The 18749-nt window shown below is 45.2% G+C and overlaps 1 protein-coding gene across 16 annotated transcripts in view; it reads left to right on the forward strand.

Annotated features, from left to right (window-relative positions):
* The window catches only part of RALGPS1 (Ral GEF with PH domain and SH3 binding motif 1), a 286396-nt gene that overhangs the window by 103352 nt on the left and 164295 nt on the right, over window positions 1–18749 (forward strand). For all 16 annotated transcript variants that reach the window (XM_057499045.1, XM_057499050.1, XM_057499046.1 and 13 more), the window contains 2 exons: window positions 4496–4579; window positions 18263–18352. In XM_057499045.1, coding sequence (XP_057355028.1) covers window positions 4496–4579; window positions 18263–18352 — 174 coding nt within the window. The remainder of the gene's footprint in view (window positions 1–4495; window positions 4580–18262; window positions 18353–18749) is intronic.

Below are 18749 nucleotides of genomic sequence, written 5' to 3' on the forward strand. Positions count from 1 at the left end.
ACTGACTCCAGACATGGTCAGGGTCAGGCCTTTCTCAGGCCACCTCCAGGAGTCTGACTTCTAGAGCCCTAAGCACAAAGCTGGCAGCTTCTGGGGGTGCTCCTGGCAGTGTTGGCCCAAGAGGCTTTGCAGAGTAAGCCAAAGCCAGGGCTGACTCTTGCTGTCACCTAGGAATGCTTGCAGATGAGGGATTAAGACAAAGTTGTTTTTACATTGGGTAGGGATTTTTTTCCACCATTTCTTTGTAGGAAACATTCTCCTTTGTCAGAATGGACATCTAAAACAATCTTAAGTCTATTTAAGGCAGCCAGTCAGACTCCCTCTTGGTTCTGGGCCTGCTGATTTTGAGGTGCCTGTGGATGCCAAGAAGGTGTGGCCAGGAGGTACTGAATATCCTGGTCTGGAGCTCAGGAGAGAAACTTGGGCTGGACGTAAACATGCAGTTGACATCATGGCAGTATATGTGATCTTCAGGGAGGAAGATGGACATAAAGAATATAGGAGAACATCCTGGACAGATTTAGGTGAGGGTGGGAGATGTGTGTCAGAAGAGAAAAAGGCAACTGGGAAGTGAGACTGAGAATGGTGAGCCTGAAAGGTGAGTTGAGAACACGGTACTGAAGGGCAAGGACAGAGAGCAAAAAATATGGCAGGACATTGCCTAGGCGGAAGTCGTGGTTGGTAGAGAGAAGGGCGGTTTCAGTGGAGCAGGAGCAGAGAAGGAGGTGGAGAGGGAAGTGGGTTGAAACAGTGAGTAACAACCCTTTCAAGAAGGTGACCTGTAAGGAGAAGAAAGAGGGTGAGCAGAAGCTGGAGGAAACGGGAGGCCTGCGAGAGGTGTCTTGGTTGTCCCTGTTCTTGTTAGTCTTCCTATCATCACCATTGTTATTATTGGTGGGAGATGCTGGCAGGAAGAAGACACTGGGGAGGAAAGTCGGGGGCGAGAGGGCGTCAGAGCAAGGCCTCCGAGCAGGTGCAGGGGAAGGGTCCGGAGTCGGGAGAGGAAGGTCCTGAAGACCAAGTAGCCTCCCTCCCATTGAAGCCGGAGCAAGAAAGAGGTTGCAGGTGAGTTCGGACATTTGGTAGCAGAGCGTTTTCTTCTCACAATTTCTGTTTTCGGCCTGACAAACCCAGGGAACCTCCAATCAGGGAAAGTCAGGGACAGAGGAGAGGCCGCAGAGTTGCTGGCAAAGACTAGACTGTACAGGCCCTCCCTCTCCTCTCACATCAGTTGACCTCAGTCGAGAACTCAGAGCCAAGGATAGCCTGGGCAGGATCAGGGCCCCAGCGCCCTTGGGAAGGGGCGTGAGGCAGCCCACGGGCAGCTGAGCAGCTCCCTGGGGATGCAGGATTACAGGGCTATAGCCTCAGCCCAGACCTTGTCTCCCTTCTAGAACTAGCCCTGCCTTCTCTGCTCAAGTTTAACTTAATTGCACCCAAATAAATCAGTTCCATAGCATGGGCCTTTTTAGGCATTAGTGACTCGAAGAGTTTTGTTCTATTACTTCACATTTTCCAAACCCACTTCACACAGATGGAATATTTTGTAATCCTATAAGGCCAAGCACAGAAGAGGACCAGTGCCAAGGAGGTTGGGCCCAGGACTTGTTTTAGCGAAGATAGAATGGTCTTACTCCTTTTGACAATCTTGATAAATCTGTACCAAATTTGGGAAGTTTCAACACTGAGGAACTCACAAACTCCACTCATTCAGCAAATGCTGCTTGGCATCTGCTGTGAGCCAGGCCTGGGCCCTGCATGTCACCTTCTTTTTCAGGGTTTACCTCTTTTGGTCTCCGCCACGATTCTGTGGAGTTAATTTCAGCATCCCTGTGTCATCAGCAATGACACCGCTCCTGACAGGTTAACTTGCCTGGGGGCTGCAAGGGAGTCAGCAGCAGGGCTGGGACTCAGAGCACGGTCTTTTGGCCCCTTAGATTTTATCAAGAAATGTCACAAACATAACGTTTTCTGTTGAGGTAATGATTTCAAATGTTACGTGTTGTCTAGTACAAAAGGTTCTTACGGAATTGCCAAAACCCCAAACTGCACAAACAGTTTTTGAATCAGGATCCTAGAAATGTCCAAATCAAATATATTTAGGGCAGATATATTAAGTACCTGCTTTGGTTCCTGCCTACATGATATCAGCAAAATGAAATAGACATAACAATAGATTTTATCAATAATGTAAGACAGCAATGAGAGTGTGGTGTGGGAGAAAGAGGAGGGTGTTTGGACTTGGAGCTGAGCTCGACGGCAGTGTGACTGCGGTGGGAAGGGGGGAGATACCTACCTCTCTCAGGGACTTGTTATGTGCCAGGTGCTCTGCATGTTTTAATCTCACTTAATCATTATAATAAGCTTCACAGATAAATATAATATCATATCCATTTTAAGGCAAGAAAATCGAGGTTCCCAGAATATTAGCATCACACAGCTGGTGATCTGGGTCTGTCAGGTCCACACGACACTCTTTCAGGATGTCTTCCTAAGTTATTTATGACGTGGAAGTAAGATCATAGACTCTTAATCAAATCATACACATAAATAAAATTTACTGCATATTTAATTTAATTAAACATATACATGTAAACACATGTTCGTGTATACCTCAGTGTGTGCATGTGCACACACATACACACACACACACTCACACATAAATAACTTGCTGTTTACTAAAGAATTCAGGAAGAAACAAAGAGAGCAACTGTCAGCCAGAAATTGGGCAACACACATGCCTTAGTCCTTGAATATCAGTTTTATGAATTTTCTTTTATATCTGATTATAACCCATAATTTTCCAGGACTGGCTTTAGGATCCCCAGGGGAGAAAGCCTCTTGTCCTCACAATTAAACTTTGAAAGGGCAATAATATACATTTGAAAAGTGATTAAAGTATATGGTCTAAGATTGAAGTATACCTTCTAAAGGTCAATGGTGGAGGATTAAATGTAAAAGGTGGGGCTAGGTGGAGGATTAAATGTAACTGAGGCAGGTCAAGGATGCATTTTCAGAGCAAGGTGAATCATAGTGAATGGAAGTAATTCTGCACCTCAAAGAGATTCATGTCTACTTTTGAAAAAAAGCAGAGTCAAAGTATTCATTCAAGAGGATGACTACTGAGCCCTTTTCCTCTTTGTCAAATGGACGTGGTAAGAGCCACGTCCCAGTGCCTAGTCCAGTCCCTGGCACATGGGGGACTCTTGCTGAATGCTAGCATTAGTTAGTACCTCTGTCACTGCTAGTTCTTAGGGTCTCAGCTGTGAGGGGGTGGGGGACCTGGCGGGGCCGGGGATGGCCGTGTTTTCCCTGTGGGTGACTGGGAGGACAACAAGGCCGTCTGCAGAAGGGAGGCAGCTGGGACGAGGAGCTGTGTTTCCTAGCTTCTGGGTGGTTCCCAGGCATCCTCAAGTCAAGGACCTTCATCTTATATCCCAAGTGCCTGTGTGTGGCTCACAGCTGGGTCCTGGGATGCATTTGACGTACATGCCTTCAGCACAGCTGCTCAGCCGACAAGTTTTGTCTTTGGCCATTCCTGGTTCCCTCCCTGACTTCCTGATAAACCGTCATTGGCGTCTCTTCCGATTGGTGGGCAGCTGACTCTCACCAAAGCTCTTACAAAATTTCAGTTGTGCGGCAAAAAAACAGTATTAATAATGCTTGGGCCTGGTATGAATTAAAAGATCTTGTAACTTAGAGGTAGAGTCCTTCAGTTGGCCTCCTTGCCTCCACTCTCTGCCAGGGCTCCCCAAGCACAAGCTGAGAATGCTGGGCACTTGGACAGGCGCTTTTTCCTTGGCCCTTTTGTATGTCCCCAAGTAATCAGATTGGACTGTTCCTGTTATCTCTCTCGGACAGGAACCACCAGCCTTACTGATAGGTAAAATTTAGGTAATTTGATTATCCAAATGATAATGCTAGATCTGTTGGAAACAGACAGCGCCCCTGAAGATATTAAAGAGCACCTCTCCTTCTGTCCCTTTGGTTATGAGAGATGGAAGGGGCCAACTTCAGGCTTGGACCTGGGCTTTCCATGGCTCCTGGAATGGAGGATGTTACGTGGCCTATGTGGGCTGAGATTCTCCAGCCAGATTTAATTTTAAGTTTGCTGGGGTAGGTAAGTCCTGCTAGTTAAAATGTTATGTCCTTTCTCAGACAGTCTGTGTGAAGATGGGACTTCTGGTCCCACAGCAGAGTGGCAGCAGTGGGACTAAGACTATTTGGGTTCAGAAGTCCGAGGAAATGTGGCCAGGGTTGTGGGGACAGTGTCCCACTTTTCAGCCTCGCCTCTGGAGGTCCTGGTGCATCTCCGCCTGCAGGCCCAGCTTCCTCTCCAGAGGAGGGGGAGAATCCTCTCCCATCCCAGTGAAGACACAAATGGCCAAGCCTTTCAGCCCTGCCCCACCTCTGTGTCCACATTCCTGTTAGATGCCCCTGGTGTGTTTTGCATCCCGATTGGAATCACTGTTGAAATTGACTCTGTGCTTCCTAGGAACTAGCCAGCTGCGGATGGAGTAAGAAGGAGAAACATAGTCTCGCCCCCAACGTTGTGGCCTTTACCCGGAGGTTTAACCAGGTAAGTAACCCCCCTTGCATGTGCCTGTCCAGATAGCAATCTTTTGTCACCTGTAGGCTGGGAGCCCTGCTAGAGTTCAATCCCAAGGACCCAGCCCAGGTCCAGACCCCTCTTTTGAACCCCTACCTTCATCAGTTCTTGTGCCATCGTAGTCCTTTTTCACACAGCAGTTGGAACTGAACACATCTTTCCTGTGTTTAAATTGCTTCAGTGGCTACCAATTCCACTTAGGCTAACAGTCAAACACCCTAATTGCTCTGCAAGGTCCTGCATGATGATTCTGTCCTCTGCCTCCTCCACTAGCCTGGTCTCTTGTTCCTCCCCCTCCTCTGCAGGCTCCAGCGTTGCTGACCTTCCTTCTCCTTCCTGATGCTCCTTACCTCTGTCTTTCAGGTCCATACATGTGCTCTCCTCTTAGCTCAGAATTCTTCCTCTCTGTTCCACTCCCATCTGACCCCGGCCTTCCTTGGGGAGCGTTCTGTGAGTCCCCAGCCTGTATAAGGTCTCCCCATCAGACGTTCCCAGGTTGTACCCTATACTTCTCTGTGTGTCCTCACTTTGTGTAACTCTTCAGGGTCCATCTTCTTTGCTAGTCTGTGGGCTCTTTGGGGGCAGGTACCATGTCTCTCTTGTCCATCACTGCATTTCCCATCACCCTTCCCAATGTCAGGCGTATCATGAATGCTCAGTACATACATGTGCGATGAATGAATGCAGTGCTCAGAAAAGACTTCTGAATTGAATCTCTTTCCGTTCCTGATGGCGTGGTCACCAGCCCCATACGTATTACTACAAACTGACTTGGTCCAACTAGAACTTTTACTCCAGGCATGAAGAACTTCATCCCCACTTACGGGAATGATGATGGGACTTAGAGCAGCTGAGGGGAATGGCTTCTGATTTCTCAGCCAGACCTGCCAGAACATGATCTTCAATAGAAAGCACCTTGCAAGACCCCCTTTGAATGGATCAAACCCCCAGATGGTGCTGTTTTCTTCTTTGTTCTTGTTTTTCTGTCTTCACATGAGGACAGTGACCTAGAGGTTTGCATAGCATGTTATGACTGGACCTCTGGGTCATGGGCCTGGGGTCCCTTTGAGCCTTCCCTGCAGCTGGGCCTGACCTCTCAGAATGCTGGGTCCCGTGCATCACCATTGCTCAGCCCTCTCCAGGTTTTCTCAGCCTCGGCTACCACCCCGAGCATGTGGGAGTCTCAGAGAGGCACCAGCTTGTAGTCTGAAGCTGAAGGCTGGAGCTGGCATTATTGTTTTAGGAGTTAGCATAGGAACTAAGAAAGGCATCTGCAGTAGGGGTGATACACTGTTTGTTTTGAAAAGAAGTTCTGAAGCCTTCTGTTTCTTTTCAAAATCTTTTTCTTTTCTACTGAGCTTAGTCTTAAAAAAAGAAAAAAAGAACAGATGTGCACATGCTATCAGGATTCATAGTTTCCTTAGCAAAACTATTTGACTGGGAGCCAGTGCAGTCCCACCTCTGACCAGCCACAGAGCTCCTGCAGGAGGGCTGGTGGAGGATCTGATCTAATCTGCTCTGCACGCGGAGGCCAGGTCAGCTTGGCAAAGGGCGGCGCAGCTTGTTCTGTGAACAACTGCATTGTGTCCGAATCAGAGTGGGTGAAGAGAGTCAGAAGTTAAGATGGTTTTCCGAAACAGAACACTCTGAGAAATGGTCTTCCTGCCTGCCTGTCAGCGACTCAGAGCAGTGGCTCCTGGGCACAGCCCTGGTAGCTCTGGTTTGAAAGCTGGCCAGTGGCCAGGCCTGGTCAGCCACTGGGGCTGCTTTTTCTGAGATAAACTGATTGGCATCCCCTCCTAGGAGAATTTCATATGTAAGAACAAGGCTCCTCAGCAGACTCCAGAGAAAGGAAAGCAGTTCACTTACTCTTTTGATCTGTAAATGAGAATAATAATGGTAGTCACTTTGTACAGCTGTTACGAAGATTATTATGAAGAATAATAATCTCATGAACTTGTTATGAAGAAGTCTAAATGAAATGATGTGTGAGCTGTTCTTAGCCCAGTACCTGACCTGTAGTAAGCATCCAAACGTTTTTGGGGAAAAAAGGGGAATATGGAGAGCAGCTGATTGGAAGGAGGTTGCCGGGAAATTTGAGGCTCCTTGTGGCCAAGCCAGAAGTCCAGTGACCAGTGTCCTGGTCCATCCAGGCTTGCCTGCTTCTCCATGGGGACTGAGTCCCTTGGGATTTGTTCCTCAAGTGGCTCGGATGGAAGTGTCTGTTAGGGCCAGGCTTGTGTCTCAGCCCCAAGGAGTCCACCATAGAGAACAGAAGTGCTCAACTTTTTTTGGGTCTGAGTTCTTCTGAGAATCTGACAATATCATATATGAATCTTCTCCCAGATAAATGCACAGGTATGTAAATTTGCATTTAGTGTAATGGACCCACTGCCCGCCCCCTGAAGTTTGAGCATGAACACTGTAGGGCTCTGTGGACGACAGGCTAGACTTTGTGGCCGCACGGAATCAAGCACACCTGGGTTTGCGTCTGAGCCCTACAGATTCTTAGCTGTATGATCTCAGGTTGTCTTTCAGCCTTTCATCTTCTTTATTTATAAAATAGGGAGAATCATTTCAAGTGATTTTGGAAGATTAAATGGGAATCATGGATGTAAAGGGTTTAGCTCAGCACTTGACACATAGTAAACAATTAATGCTGGCTTTAAAAAAGGTACCGAGTAGTGGGAGCTCTGAGCTGAAAGGAGGTTGGGCCTGGGACTAATGGTGGTAGGGTTGGGATTATGCCCTGAAGATGCTGAAGAATTAGGAAAAGATGAAGAGGGAATCAGGAGAATTTGGCCCTCATCCAGACCCTGCCGCTGACTGCTTGGAGGCCTTGGTGAGCCGAGCCCCTTCCTGTCTCTGGGCCTCAGGACTCGTGTACTAACCGAGGCTGGACAGGCCAGAGGTTCCCGGCGTTTCATGCTGGAGACCTGCTTTCGGTTTTCTCATGGACTTGTGTATTCAGTTCCTAAGGTCTGGCACCTCAGTCCAACTTGCCTGAGCACAAAGGGAATTGAATGGCTTCTGGAACGAAGTCCAGGGAGAGGGTGGACTTCACATACTGCCCGGGGCTCAGACAGCACCAGCCCACCTGGGTGCTGCCCGCTGCCCCTCTGGGTTCTGCTTCCTGCTTCCCTCCTCTCTGGCTCCCCTCTTGGGCAGCCTCCTCCTCTGTGGTTGTGAGGCAGCTGTCAGTGGCCCCTCTCACACCTGGTTCTCAGGGTGACCCCAGCAGGGAAGTCCTGCCTCTGTTTTCAGCAGCTCTATCGTCTGACGTCCAGTTGCTCCAGCCGTGTCCCACTCTGGCCAGGAAGATGAGGGGCTCTGGTTGGCCAAGTCTTGGAAGTGGGCCTTGCTGTGGGGGGCTGAGGATGATGTCTGCACCAAATGGGCTGAGAATGGAGGAGAGATGGTACCTCCAGGAAAGTTGGGGTGCTCTGACAGCAAGAAGCTGAGGGTGATGGACTGAACGGTAAACACAGGTTCCCACCGCAGACCCTCTTCTCTCTGGCACTCTTCCATCCGCTCTGAGCATCCTCTGCCCGGCTGTCTGCTGACAGCCCATCACCCTCCAGCCCTGCCTGCCTTCTGAGCTGCCAGGCATCATCAGCCTGATCACTGACTGCTCCCACATCGTCTTGGCTTTAGCTGAGACTATTTAAAGAACATTTAATGAGCACTTAGGCTCAACTTGCTGAATCAGATATGCTAAGAATTTTACCTTCATTATCTAGTTTCACATGGTCCAGTGAGGTAGATACTCTAAACCCATTTTATGGATGAGGAACCCAAGACCCCGGGAAGTGGAGCAGCTTGCTCAGAGTCACAGCTGGTGAGTGTCCTCTTTTGGGGCTTCCCATTTTTTTCTGAACACTACCCCAGAAAAACCTCTTGTTCTTCCAGACCTCATTTGTCTCAGAGCAGGAGACAGTGCTAGCCTTCTCCTCCCTTCCAGATGCTCTGTCTCTCTGTTATTCTTCCCTTGGTGTATAGACCCACTATCACTTGGGGGCTATTACTTCCGGTTGTATTTATTTATGTATTCAGTAGGCATTTACTGGATGTGTAGCAGGCTCTGTGCTATCTTTAGGGGGTAGGTAGTAAACCAGGCACGGCTCTTGCCATTGTTAGCACATAGTCTGGTGCAGCAGACAGACGGGATGGGGTGCTTACAGTCCAGGGAATCAGCACCAGGACAGGGAAGCCAGAGGAGAGGCGTGGGCAGTAGGAAGGGGGGCCGGGAGACCAGACTGGGGTCGGTTCCGTTAATCAGGTGAGAGAGAATTGATAAGAGATGTGAAGTGGCTGGACTCGCGAGAATGAGGAGACCGAGTGACGCTGGTGGTTGGGGGTGGAGGGAAGAGTGAGGGAAGGCCCTCCTTAGGAACCTGGCAGCTCTCTTTTTTGAGGCAGTGAATCCAGAAGGAGGAGGGGCTGTGAGATAGGAGACGAGTTAGGCTTTGGGCCTGTGGGCTTACCTCTGCAGCAGGTAATGGGCTCGCTGAGTCTGGAAGTCAGGGGAAGGGTCTGGCCTGGAGGTGCTGAAATTGGATATCTGTGTTTGAAGCCCCAGGAGTACTTGAGCTCATTCAGGCAGGAAGGGCCCAAGTGAGAACCTGGCGATTTAAGCGATGGGCAGATGAGAAAAAGCAGCTGGGGGTGGGGGAGGAAGAGCACCCGGAAAGGGCGGTGTCGTGGACATCAGTGTCTCAGGGAAGAGGGAGCCTCCAGCACGGGCCCACGAAGGCCGGGCTGAACGGCCCCTTACCCTCAGCAGCACGGGCGTGCCGGTGAGCCCAGCAAGGGCAGTTCTGCACAGTGGGGGACGGAAGCTGGGCTGCAGCAGCCTGCACGGTGGGACCTGAGAGCAAGCCAAGAAAGCAGGTGATGCACAGAACAGTGGCTCCCAAGGAGGGGGAAGAGAGGAGGGCGTGGCTGGAGGAGTCGAAGATGCCCAGGGAGGTGGTGGTCCTTTTTCCTTTCAGCAGGAAGAGCCTGGAGGATGTTCATATTTTGAATGGAAGGAGCCAGTAGACCAGGACAAGTTAGAGATGGGGAGAGAGAGGGACTAATGAAAAGTGGTCCCAGAGAGTGGGGAGAGCTTGGGGAAACCCCCGGGGCCTCCTCAGGGTGAGGGGAGTGGACAAAGGATGATGCAGACCCAGGCCCGCTTGTAGGTGTGGAGCAAGGAAGTCCAGTGAAATAGGAGGTGAAGGGGGAAGCAGTCGGGTGGGAAGATAGGGGTTTGGGAAGGACTGCAAACGCTACTCCAGGGGAAGGGAGAGCGCTGACTGTGGAGACAGAGAAAGGCTCTTGGGCAGAGGCGGTGGCCCAGGTGACGGAGACTGTGACTTCCCCAGGGGCTCCGGTGCACATGGCTCGATGGCTTTCTCTCGCTGCACTTTGCAGCCCAGGAGTGAGGGCCTAGGAGGGCAAGAGGTTGGAGCCACCCACGCTAGGGGGAGCTAAGCGGATTTTTTTGAAGGACCAGGAAACTAGGGAACTTAACATATTGGCAAAGAAGGGGCTGAAATGATAGGGGATCAGTCTTCTCAAGAGGAAAAGGATGCAGAGGAGAAGGGCTGCCAGGGCCTCCGGGGTATGGTGAGAGGGAAGGGTGGGCACAGCAGGGGGTCAAGGAGAAGGTAAGTTCTAGAAAGTTAAAAGGTTGTGGCCCAAGACTGGAATTTAAGGTTTCCAATGTAGGCAGCCCTGAGGAATTACGAGGAAGAGGTGACTGACCTCGTAGGTGGGTGATAGTCGCTGAAGTTGAAGTGGCCAGGGGGACTTGCGGCCCTGGTCACCCACAGTGCTGCTGAAGTTGTCCAAGGAAGAAGCAGGGTTTGGAATGGAGAGGGAAGCAGACCAGGGCCTGCTCTGTTACCATCTCTGTAGGTTTACCTTTTCCAGAATGTCGAAAGGAAAAGGGAATCATACATATATAGTTTTTTCAGACTGGGTTTTTTCACTTAGCAGTATTAACATTTATCCACGTCTTTATATGACTTCATGGCTTATTCTTTTTTTCTTTTTGTATGAACAGTCTTTCATTGTATGGATTTACTAGTTTGCTTATCCATTCACCTGAAGGACATTCTTAATTACTTTCCGTTTTTGATGATTATGAATAAAGCTGCTATAAACATTTGTGTGCTGTTTTGTTGTATCATAAGATTTCAAATAAGCTGGGTAGATACCTAGAAGTGCAGTTGCTGGATCATGTCTGTGCCATTTTGTGTTACCTTCAGCAAAGAATAGAAGTTTGTATTGCTTCAGATCCTTGCCAGCAGTTGGTATCATCAGTTTTGCTTTGTTTAATTTTAGCCAGTCTAATAGGTGTGCGGTGATGCCACTTTCCTATGCTTTATCCAACCACTCTTGGGTAGCTCTCTGGTCTTGGGTGCCTCCCACGAAGTAGAGGAGGATCGTCACATAGGAGTGGCATGTCGATATCACAGTGGCCAGAGGGCCAGGGGGAAGAAAGCATGTCATACACAGATCAGGTGAAGGATCTAGAAGTGTGAATACTCAGGGAAGAGACAAGCAAGGCTTTCAAGTAACGGAGAGGTTCTTATGGGGAAGTTGATGAAACGTGACTTATGGGGCCTACTCACTAAGTACAGGGACCAGCGGTAGGTGTTGGAAGGCAGGAGGCAGTTACTTGGTCCCAATGCAAGTTCTCTCCCCAGGGAGGCTCAGGCAGAGACCAGACAGAACTTTATTGCTGTGTGTGTAGAACAGCATCCGGTGGGGGGGGTGCGGGGCAGGGTGGGGAGGGCTACTGAGTTCCCTTCTAATTCCAGCTTTCTAAGAAAACTGTGAATGAGTGTATGAGAAAGTTGTGACAAAGTTGATTTCTCATGAGAAATGATGGTATTAAGCCTAGATTTTTCTTTACTCTTTGATTGTTTTTGCTTGTGGTTGATTAACTAAATAAAGGTCTCAATGTTCATAACTATTCTGCTTTATTTATGTGTAATACTCTTGTGGCATTTCCCAGGGGATATCTTAGTCCCCAGTGGGTAAGCTCCAGTGTTAGTTATACCACCAAAACCAAATAGTGATAATAGCCTATGTATACTGAACACCTCTTAGCACTGTGACCAAGTGGGATTTACTCCAGGAATGCATGACTGGTTCAATAGTTGAAAATCAAGTAATGTAATCCACTGTATTAGGCTGAGAAAGAAAAATCATGTCATCATATCAGTTGACTCAACAAAGCTTTGAAAAAATTCAACACCTATTCATGATAAAAAGAAAATCTCAAGCAAATTAGGAATAGAGGGAAATTTCTTCAACTTGATAAAGGACATCTACAAAAATTCAACAGCAAACATCTTAATGGTGAGACACTAGATGCTTGTCCCCTAAGACTGGGAACAAGGCAAGGATAAGCTCTGTAACACTCCCTGTCAACATTGTACTAGAGGTCGTGGCTAGTGCAATAAGACAAGGAAAAAAGATGTGTAGATTGAAAAGGAAGAAATAAAACTGTCTTTATTCATAGATGACATGATTGCCTATATAGAAAATTTCAAAGAAATCTGTAAAAAAAATTCCTGTCACCATACAAAGTCATTACAATATTATTGACTATATTCCTTTTACTGTACTTTTCATCCCTGTGATTTAATTTATTTTATAATTGGAATTTTGTTTGGTGATAGATAGTAACTACACTTATTGTGGTAAGCATTTCATAATGCATATTACTGTCAAATCACTATCTTGTACTCCTGAACCTAATATAATATTGTATATCAACTGTATTTCAATAAGAGAAATTCCTGGAGCCAATAAGTATAGCAAGGTTGTAGGACACAAGATCAATATGCAAAAGTTTTCCTATATACCAGAATGAAGAATTGGACTTCGAAATTTTTAAAAGCCACTATTTACAATAGCACATGAACACAAAAGAAATACCTAGGCATAAATCTAACAAAGAATATATATATATATATATATATATACAGGTTCTATATGTGGAAAACTATGAAACACAGATTTTTGTATATATATAGTTTCTTTATATGGAAAACTATGAAACACTGATGAAAGAAATCTAAATAGACTGAAATAAATAGATATTCCATCTTCATGGATTAGAAGACTCAATATTAAGATGTCAGCTCTTCCCAACTTGATCTATGGGGTGAAATGCAATCCCAATCAAAATCCGAGCAAGCTATTTTATAAAACTCAACAAACTGATTCTAAAGTTTATATGGAAAGGCTGAAGACTTAGAATAACCAATACAATACTGAAAAAGAACAAAGTTGGAGGACTCAGTGTATCTTATTTCAAGACTGACTGTAAAACTGCCATCATCAAGATAGCATGGCATTGACAAAAGAATGGACACCTAACACTATGGAACAGAATAGAGAGCCCAGAAATGGACCCACACAAATATAGTCAGCTGATTTTTGACAATGCATGAGGGCATTCAATGGAGAATGGATTATTTCTTCAACAAATGGTGCTGGGACAATTGGAGCATTTTTTTGTGTGTATGTGAAAAAATGAACCTAGATGCAGACTTCAGACCTTTCATAAAAATTAACTCAAAATTGATCATAGGCCTAAATATAGAAGACAAAACTATAAAAGTTTTAGGAGAAAACACAGAAGAAAATCTACATGGGCTTTGGTGATGAGTTGTTAGATATAACACCAAAAGTACAATCCATGAAAGAAAAAATTGCTAAGTTGGATTTTATAAAAATTAAAATTTTCCACTTTGCAAAAGTCACTCTTAAGAGACATAAAAGACAAAGCACAGATTTGGAAGGATATTTGCAAAACATATCTGATGAAAGACTTGTGTGCAAAATATACTCTTAAAGCTCAACAATAAAAAAAAAATTTTTTAAATCAGCAAAAGATCTGAACAGACACCTCACCAAAGAGGATGTGCAAATGGCAGAAAAACATATGAAAAGACACTGAACAACATTTGTCATTGGTGAAATGCAAAACACTACATACTTGTTAGAATGGCTTAAATTAAAAAGAAAAAAAACTGACAATACCAACTGCTGGCAAGTACCTGTAGCAGTGCAATCTCTCATTCATTGCTGATGGGAATGCAAAATTGTATGATCCAGCAGTTGCATTCCTAGATATTTATCCAGCTTATTTGAAATATTACATCTATACATACACACACACAGCACACAGATGTTCATAGCAGCTTTATTCATAATTGTCAAATACTGAAAGTAGTTAAGATGTCCTTCAATAGGTGAATGGATAGAAAACCTGGTAGATCTAGGAAGAGTGTTCATCCAAAAAAAAGAATAAGCCATCTAGATGACATGGAATTATCTTAAATGCATATTGCCAAGTGAAAGAATCAGTTTGATAAGGCGACATGTGTATAATTACTCTCCCCCTCCCCTTTTGACAGTCTGGAAAAGGTAAAACTATAGAGATGGTAAACGAATTAGTGGTTGCCAGAGGTTTGAGAAGGGGAAGGTCGAGTAGGTGAGGCACAGAGGGTTTTCAGAGTGGTGAAACTATTCTGTAGGATACTGTAATGTTGGATGCATGACACTATGAGCTTATAAAAACCCATAGAACTTCATGGCAGCAAGAGCAAACCTTAGTATATGCAAATCGAAGAAAATATTCACCGTGGAGATTAAGGGATCCCAGAATGGAATGCAGAGCATAACAAAAGAGTCTAACTGTACCATAAATGTGTGGGACAACCTCACTGACGAGGCAAGGGAAAAAGGTGCTGGCCTGAGTAACTGAAAATTAATGGAGTCTGTTAGACTAAAGACAAAAGGAACTGTACGTAAGCACTGACTCTGTTTGATAAAGTTGTTTCCCAAGGGGCATAGGTAACAATTCTGGAGCTATACGGTACCTTGTACTGGAATCGAACAATTAAGGAAATGGATGGCAGGTGGTAGGAACCAGGTTTCTCACTTTTGGAGTGGAAAGTTACATACAAGCAATGGGAGAAGGCTAGAATGATCCCTCCTTATTGTGATGGATTGAAGTGGGAGACATCAGTATTGACTCATGTTTAATTTCATGTAGATACAGATGGTTACATATAGAAGTGTTTATAGATAGGTGTACATACATAGGTTGGTGTACAAACACATACACGCACACAATTTCCTTGCTCTTGAGGATGAGAGGACCTAGAAATGATACCCAAGTAGCAATAAGCACACCCAGCACCCAGATCCTGGTTTCTAAAATCATTATGTCATAAAAGGAAGCACGGATTCGTGGGGAAGTGGCTGGTTTAGGACTGGGACAAGACATGTATAAGATGAGCCTGTAGCATCTTGTAGAGCCAGAAAGTAAGGAAATGCTCAAACAAACCAAAACAATGCAAAGGGTATGTCAAAAGGACAAAGCTAACTGAAAGAGCTCTCAATGCCCCAAGTTGGCACAATTTGAGCAAAAAAATAAATAACATAGTATTGGTTTATAACCCAAAGTATAAAATAAATGTGAGTCCATTCTGATATAAATAAATAATTTAATAAATAAATGGGAGAGAATGGACAAACCTCCTATGCAGAAGAATCCTTTGATAGTGACTTCCTTCCAAAGTTTGAGGTGATAGTATTACTATGTAACCAATTTCCTATAGGGCATTTTGTTTTTTTCTATTCTTCTGCTTTTTAAACACTGCTTCAGGGAATCTGTGTACAAACATCCCTCTAAATTTCTGAATTTTCATAAAATAAATATTCTAGGGAGAAAATAACTTTGACATCTTGTAAGATATATTGAAGTTGTTCTTCAAAATGGTCCTATAAATATATTATACTCCCCCAAACAGTGTATAAAAGTATCAAGATTCACAAAGGGTTAATGTATTTTCTTTAAAATACGATGACCTTATATCCCAATAGAAATATGGGTTTAGGACATGGACGGGTAATTCACAAGGCAAATAGCACAAATGGTCTATAAATATTTGTAACAAAAAACTGACCAAAAGTTAAAAAATATTGTTAAGTAGTCATGAAAGAAGTACAAAATAGAAAATAGTGAGACATTATTTCGTCCAGGTTAGTAAAGTTTTCTGAGAATTGTAATGACTGGCCTTTGCCTGTTCAATTGGAACTCGGGGCTGCTCAAACTTGTTGATGGATAAACAGAACTTTTAGAAGTCAAGTTTTTATATATGCACTTCTGAAAAAAAGTACACATACTTCTATTTACTCCACCTCACAAGAATTTATCTGAAGATCTTCATTAAAAATGTATAAGTATATATGCATAAATATGTTCCCCACAGCATTGTTTATTACAATAAAATAATTAGAAATATATTATCCAAGAATAAGGTGTTACTTAACATGATATATCCCTAAGGTATATTGGTAGCTGCTAAAAGTTATGTTGTAGAAGAAGATTTATTCACTTACAGAAATTCTTCTGATGATATGATTAATATACACCAATTTAACAGAAAAAGACAAACATATGACACATACCACAGTGTTTATCGTGGTGGTCTCTATGTGAGAATGAGGTTGCGAATGATTTCTGCTTTTTGTGCTATCTCTGTTTGCCTTGTTTTCTGTATTAAGCTTCTCTTCGATTTTGTAGTGAGAAAAGAGAATAAAAAACGTTTAAAACTATGCTGATTCTACCTTTGCAGTATTTTTCTTACCTGCCCCTTCTTCCCAACTGCGTCAGCATGGCCCCAGCTTAGGCCTCCTGTCTCTCACCTAGACCATTGCATCAGCTTCCTGACGGTGATCCTGTCCCTGCAAAAGGATCTAAACTGTCAGTCCTCTGCTCAAAGTCGCCAGAACTCTCCCCATGTGGAATAGTATCTTAGGTTCTTCTTGTCACCTTTTTGCTCCTGATTCCCCCAGTCTGGCCTTTACTTCAATCTCTCTCTCCTGGTCCCCCAGAGCACTGTTGGTCTCCTCAGCTCTCCCTGGTCTTGGAGTATTCAGTCATACCTCAGTCCTGTCATCACCTGTTTAAAGTCCATCTTTGAAGGCTTGCCTCCTCCAAGAAGCCTTCCTCTTTCATTACCTCCCCACATTCTAGTTCACTTGGTATGAACTTCTATGGCCACAATCACTAGCTTGCCCTTTAAATACGGTGATTTCTGGGCGATGCCACCACCTCCTTTGGTCACGTCCTTATCAGGCAAGGACTCAGAGTGCCTACAGCCTGCGTGCAGTTAAGGGCTTCATGAGAGTCTGTTGAACTGACTCCGAATGGCCTTTGCACACCACGTGCTGCAGATCAAAGACAACTCTGCCATGTTCCATAATTATGCCTTAAATATGTGTGATTTTTTGGCATGCAGAAATCTATTAAATTACACATGTAAATTATCACACTTGAGGTTATGTGGCATAAGAATGTGCTTGTTAAAATATAAGGTTTATGGGCATGTCATTTGGTGTTCAGAAAATCTTCCATAACTGGCTAGTAAACATTTAAGTTTGAACTTGATTTAGAATTCCTTGGAAAAAATTATTCTGTGGAAACCCAGGGATGTCCTGGAGGCAACCACAGATAATTACTTAGAGAAAACTTTTCTATAATAGTCCTGCTTATTATGAAAAACAAAGTTTTGATTCTTGGTTACTTGTTCCTTGTTTTCTCATTGAAGAGTGACAGTGTTTCTGTAAAGAGATATTTGGCTGCAATAAATGTGCTTTGTTAACCCTGGAATAGCCTTAACTATTTTTTTTCTTTCAAAATGTAGAGGTTTTAGATGCCCCTTTAATTGTACATGTCGCCCATCCTCTGCCCAGTTGGCGCCCTTCTTTGCAGGGCTATCATTGCCCTCCTGGCATCTGTGTTTCACATAGAACTGTTGTTATAGTTGAGAAACATAAACAAGGGAGCTAATCACTTCCCAACATTTCTTGGCATAAAGTCCCTTCTGTGTTTCATTGAGGTGTCATGTGAGTCAACTATACACTGCTAGACGCCTTTCTTGTTCCCACAGGGGACTCCGGGGCTTAGGGATATTGGTTTATGTGAGAGGTCAAGCATGAGTGATATTCTGAAACAGAAGCGCCTATATATCACCTTGGCCTAGGCTGTCCCCTGAGAAACATGCCCTTCACCCTCACTGCTTATGGAACTGTGAAAGATGTTTTTGTATCATTCAAACTATTGAGTGAACCTCTCCTGGGAAATTAAGGTTGTTGCAACTGTGTGATTGGTGAGCCTTCTCATCGCAGGTGTGGCTGAGGATGTGGGTCGCATGGGCGGAGCTGCCAGTAGGCATGTCCCTTTGGCCATTTGTCCATCCATAGGCTCCCCGCAGCTGGGATCCGTCTGAGCAGGAATCTAGGCTGCTTCACCTCAAAACTCCCTGCAGCACCTTCAGAGAGACACCCAGCAGCCCCTAGAAATAATGGAAGTGGTTATTTCTCACAGCAGCCCTGTGTGTGCTGGAGAGGAGGTGCTGAGGAAAGGACCCATTTGCAGGGCGGGCGTCATGAAGGAGCCCCCAACCTCGTGCAGCCCTCGGCTGTGCTCCCCCGATTTCCCAACCTCTTGGAAATCCCCTAACAGTGGTGGGCAAGGGGGGCACGGGTGCTCTGCAATTTAACAACTTTTCTGGTGTGTGTGTGTGTGTGTGTGTGTGTGTGTGTGTGTGTGTGTGTGTGTGTTCGATTCTACAGGTCAGCTTTTGGGTTGTACGAGAAATTCTGACAGCACAGACTTTAAAAATAAGGGCAGAAATCCTGAGCCATTTTGTGAAAATAGCCAAGGTAAGCTGTTTTATTATATTTTTTCTCTTCCTTTCTTTTTTTTTTTTTTTTTTCTCAAAAATGTGCTTCCTCAGTGCTTTGGGAGCTGTATTGCTCATGGCCTGCTGACAGTTTACTCAGGGCTCAAACAGGCAGTGTGCCCCAACTTCCCCAGAGGCAGCTGTTCAACCGGCCTGGCTGCCCCCTCGGCTCCCAGCCCCTGTGCACACATGGGCAGCATGCCCTGCTGCCCCATGGTTTTGGCAGCTAAGCATTCTCTTCGCTGGCCCTTTACAGACTCCATGAGGCCCCAGGGACTCCGCCAGGATCCATTCATTCTCCTCCAGATTTGGCCAGTGCTGGGGGTTGATGGCTTTTGTGATACCATCGCATCCTGCACAGCATTGCCCCTAGTTAG

Source organism: Manis pentadactyla, chromosome 3 (assembly GCF_030020395.1).
Source record: "Manis pentadactyla isolate mManPen7 chromosome 3, mManPen7.hap1, whole genome shotgun sequence".
NCBI lineage: Eukaryota > Metazoa > Chordata > Mammalia > Pholidota > Manidae > Manis > Manis pentadactyla.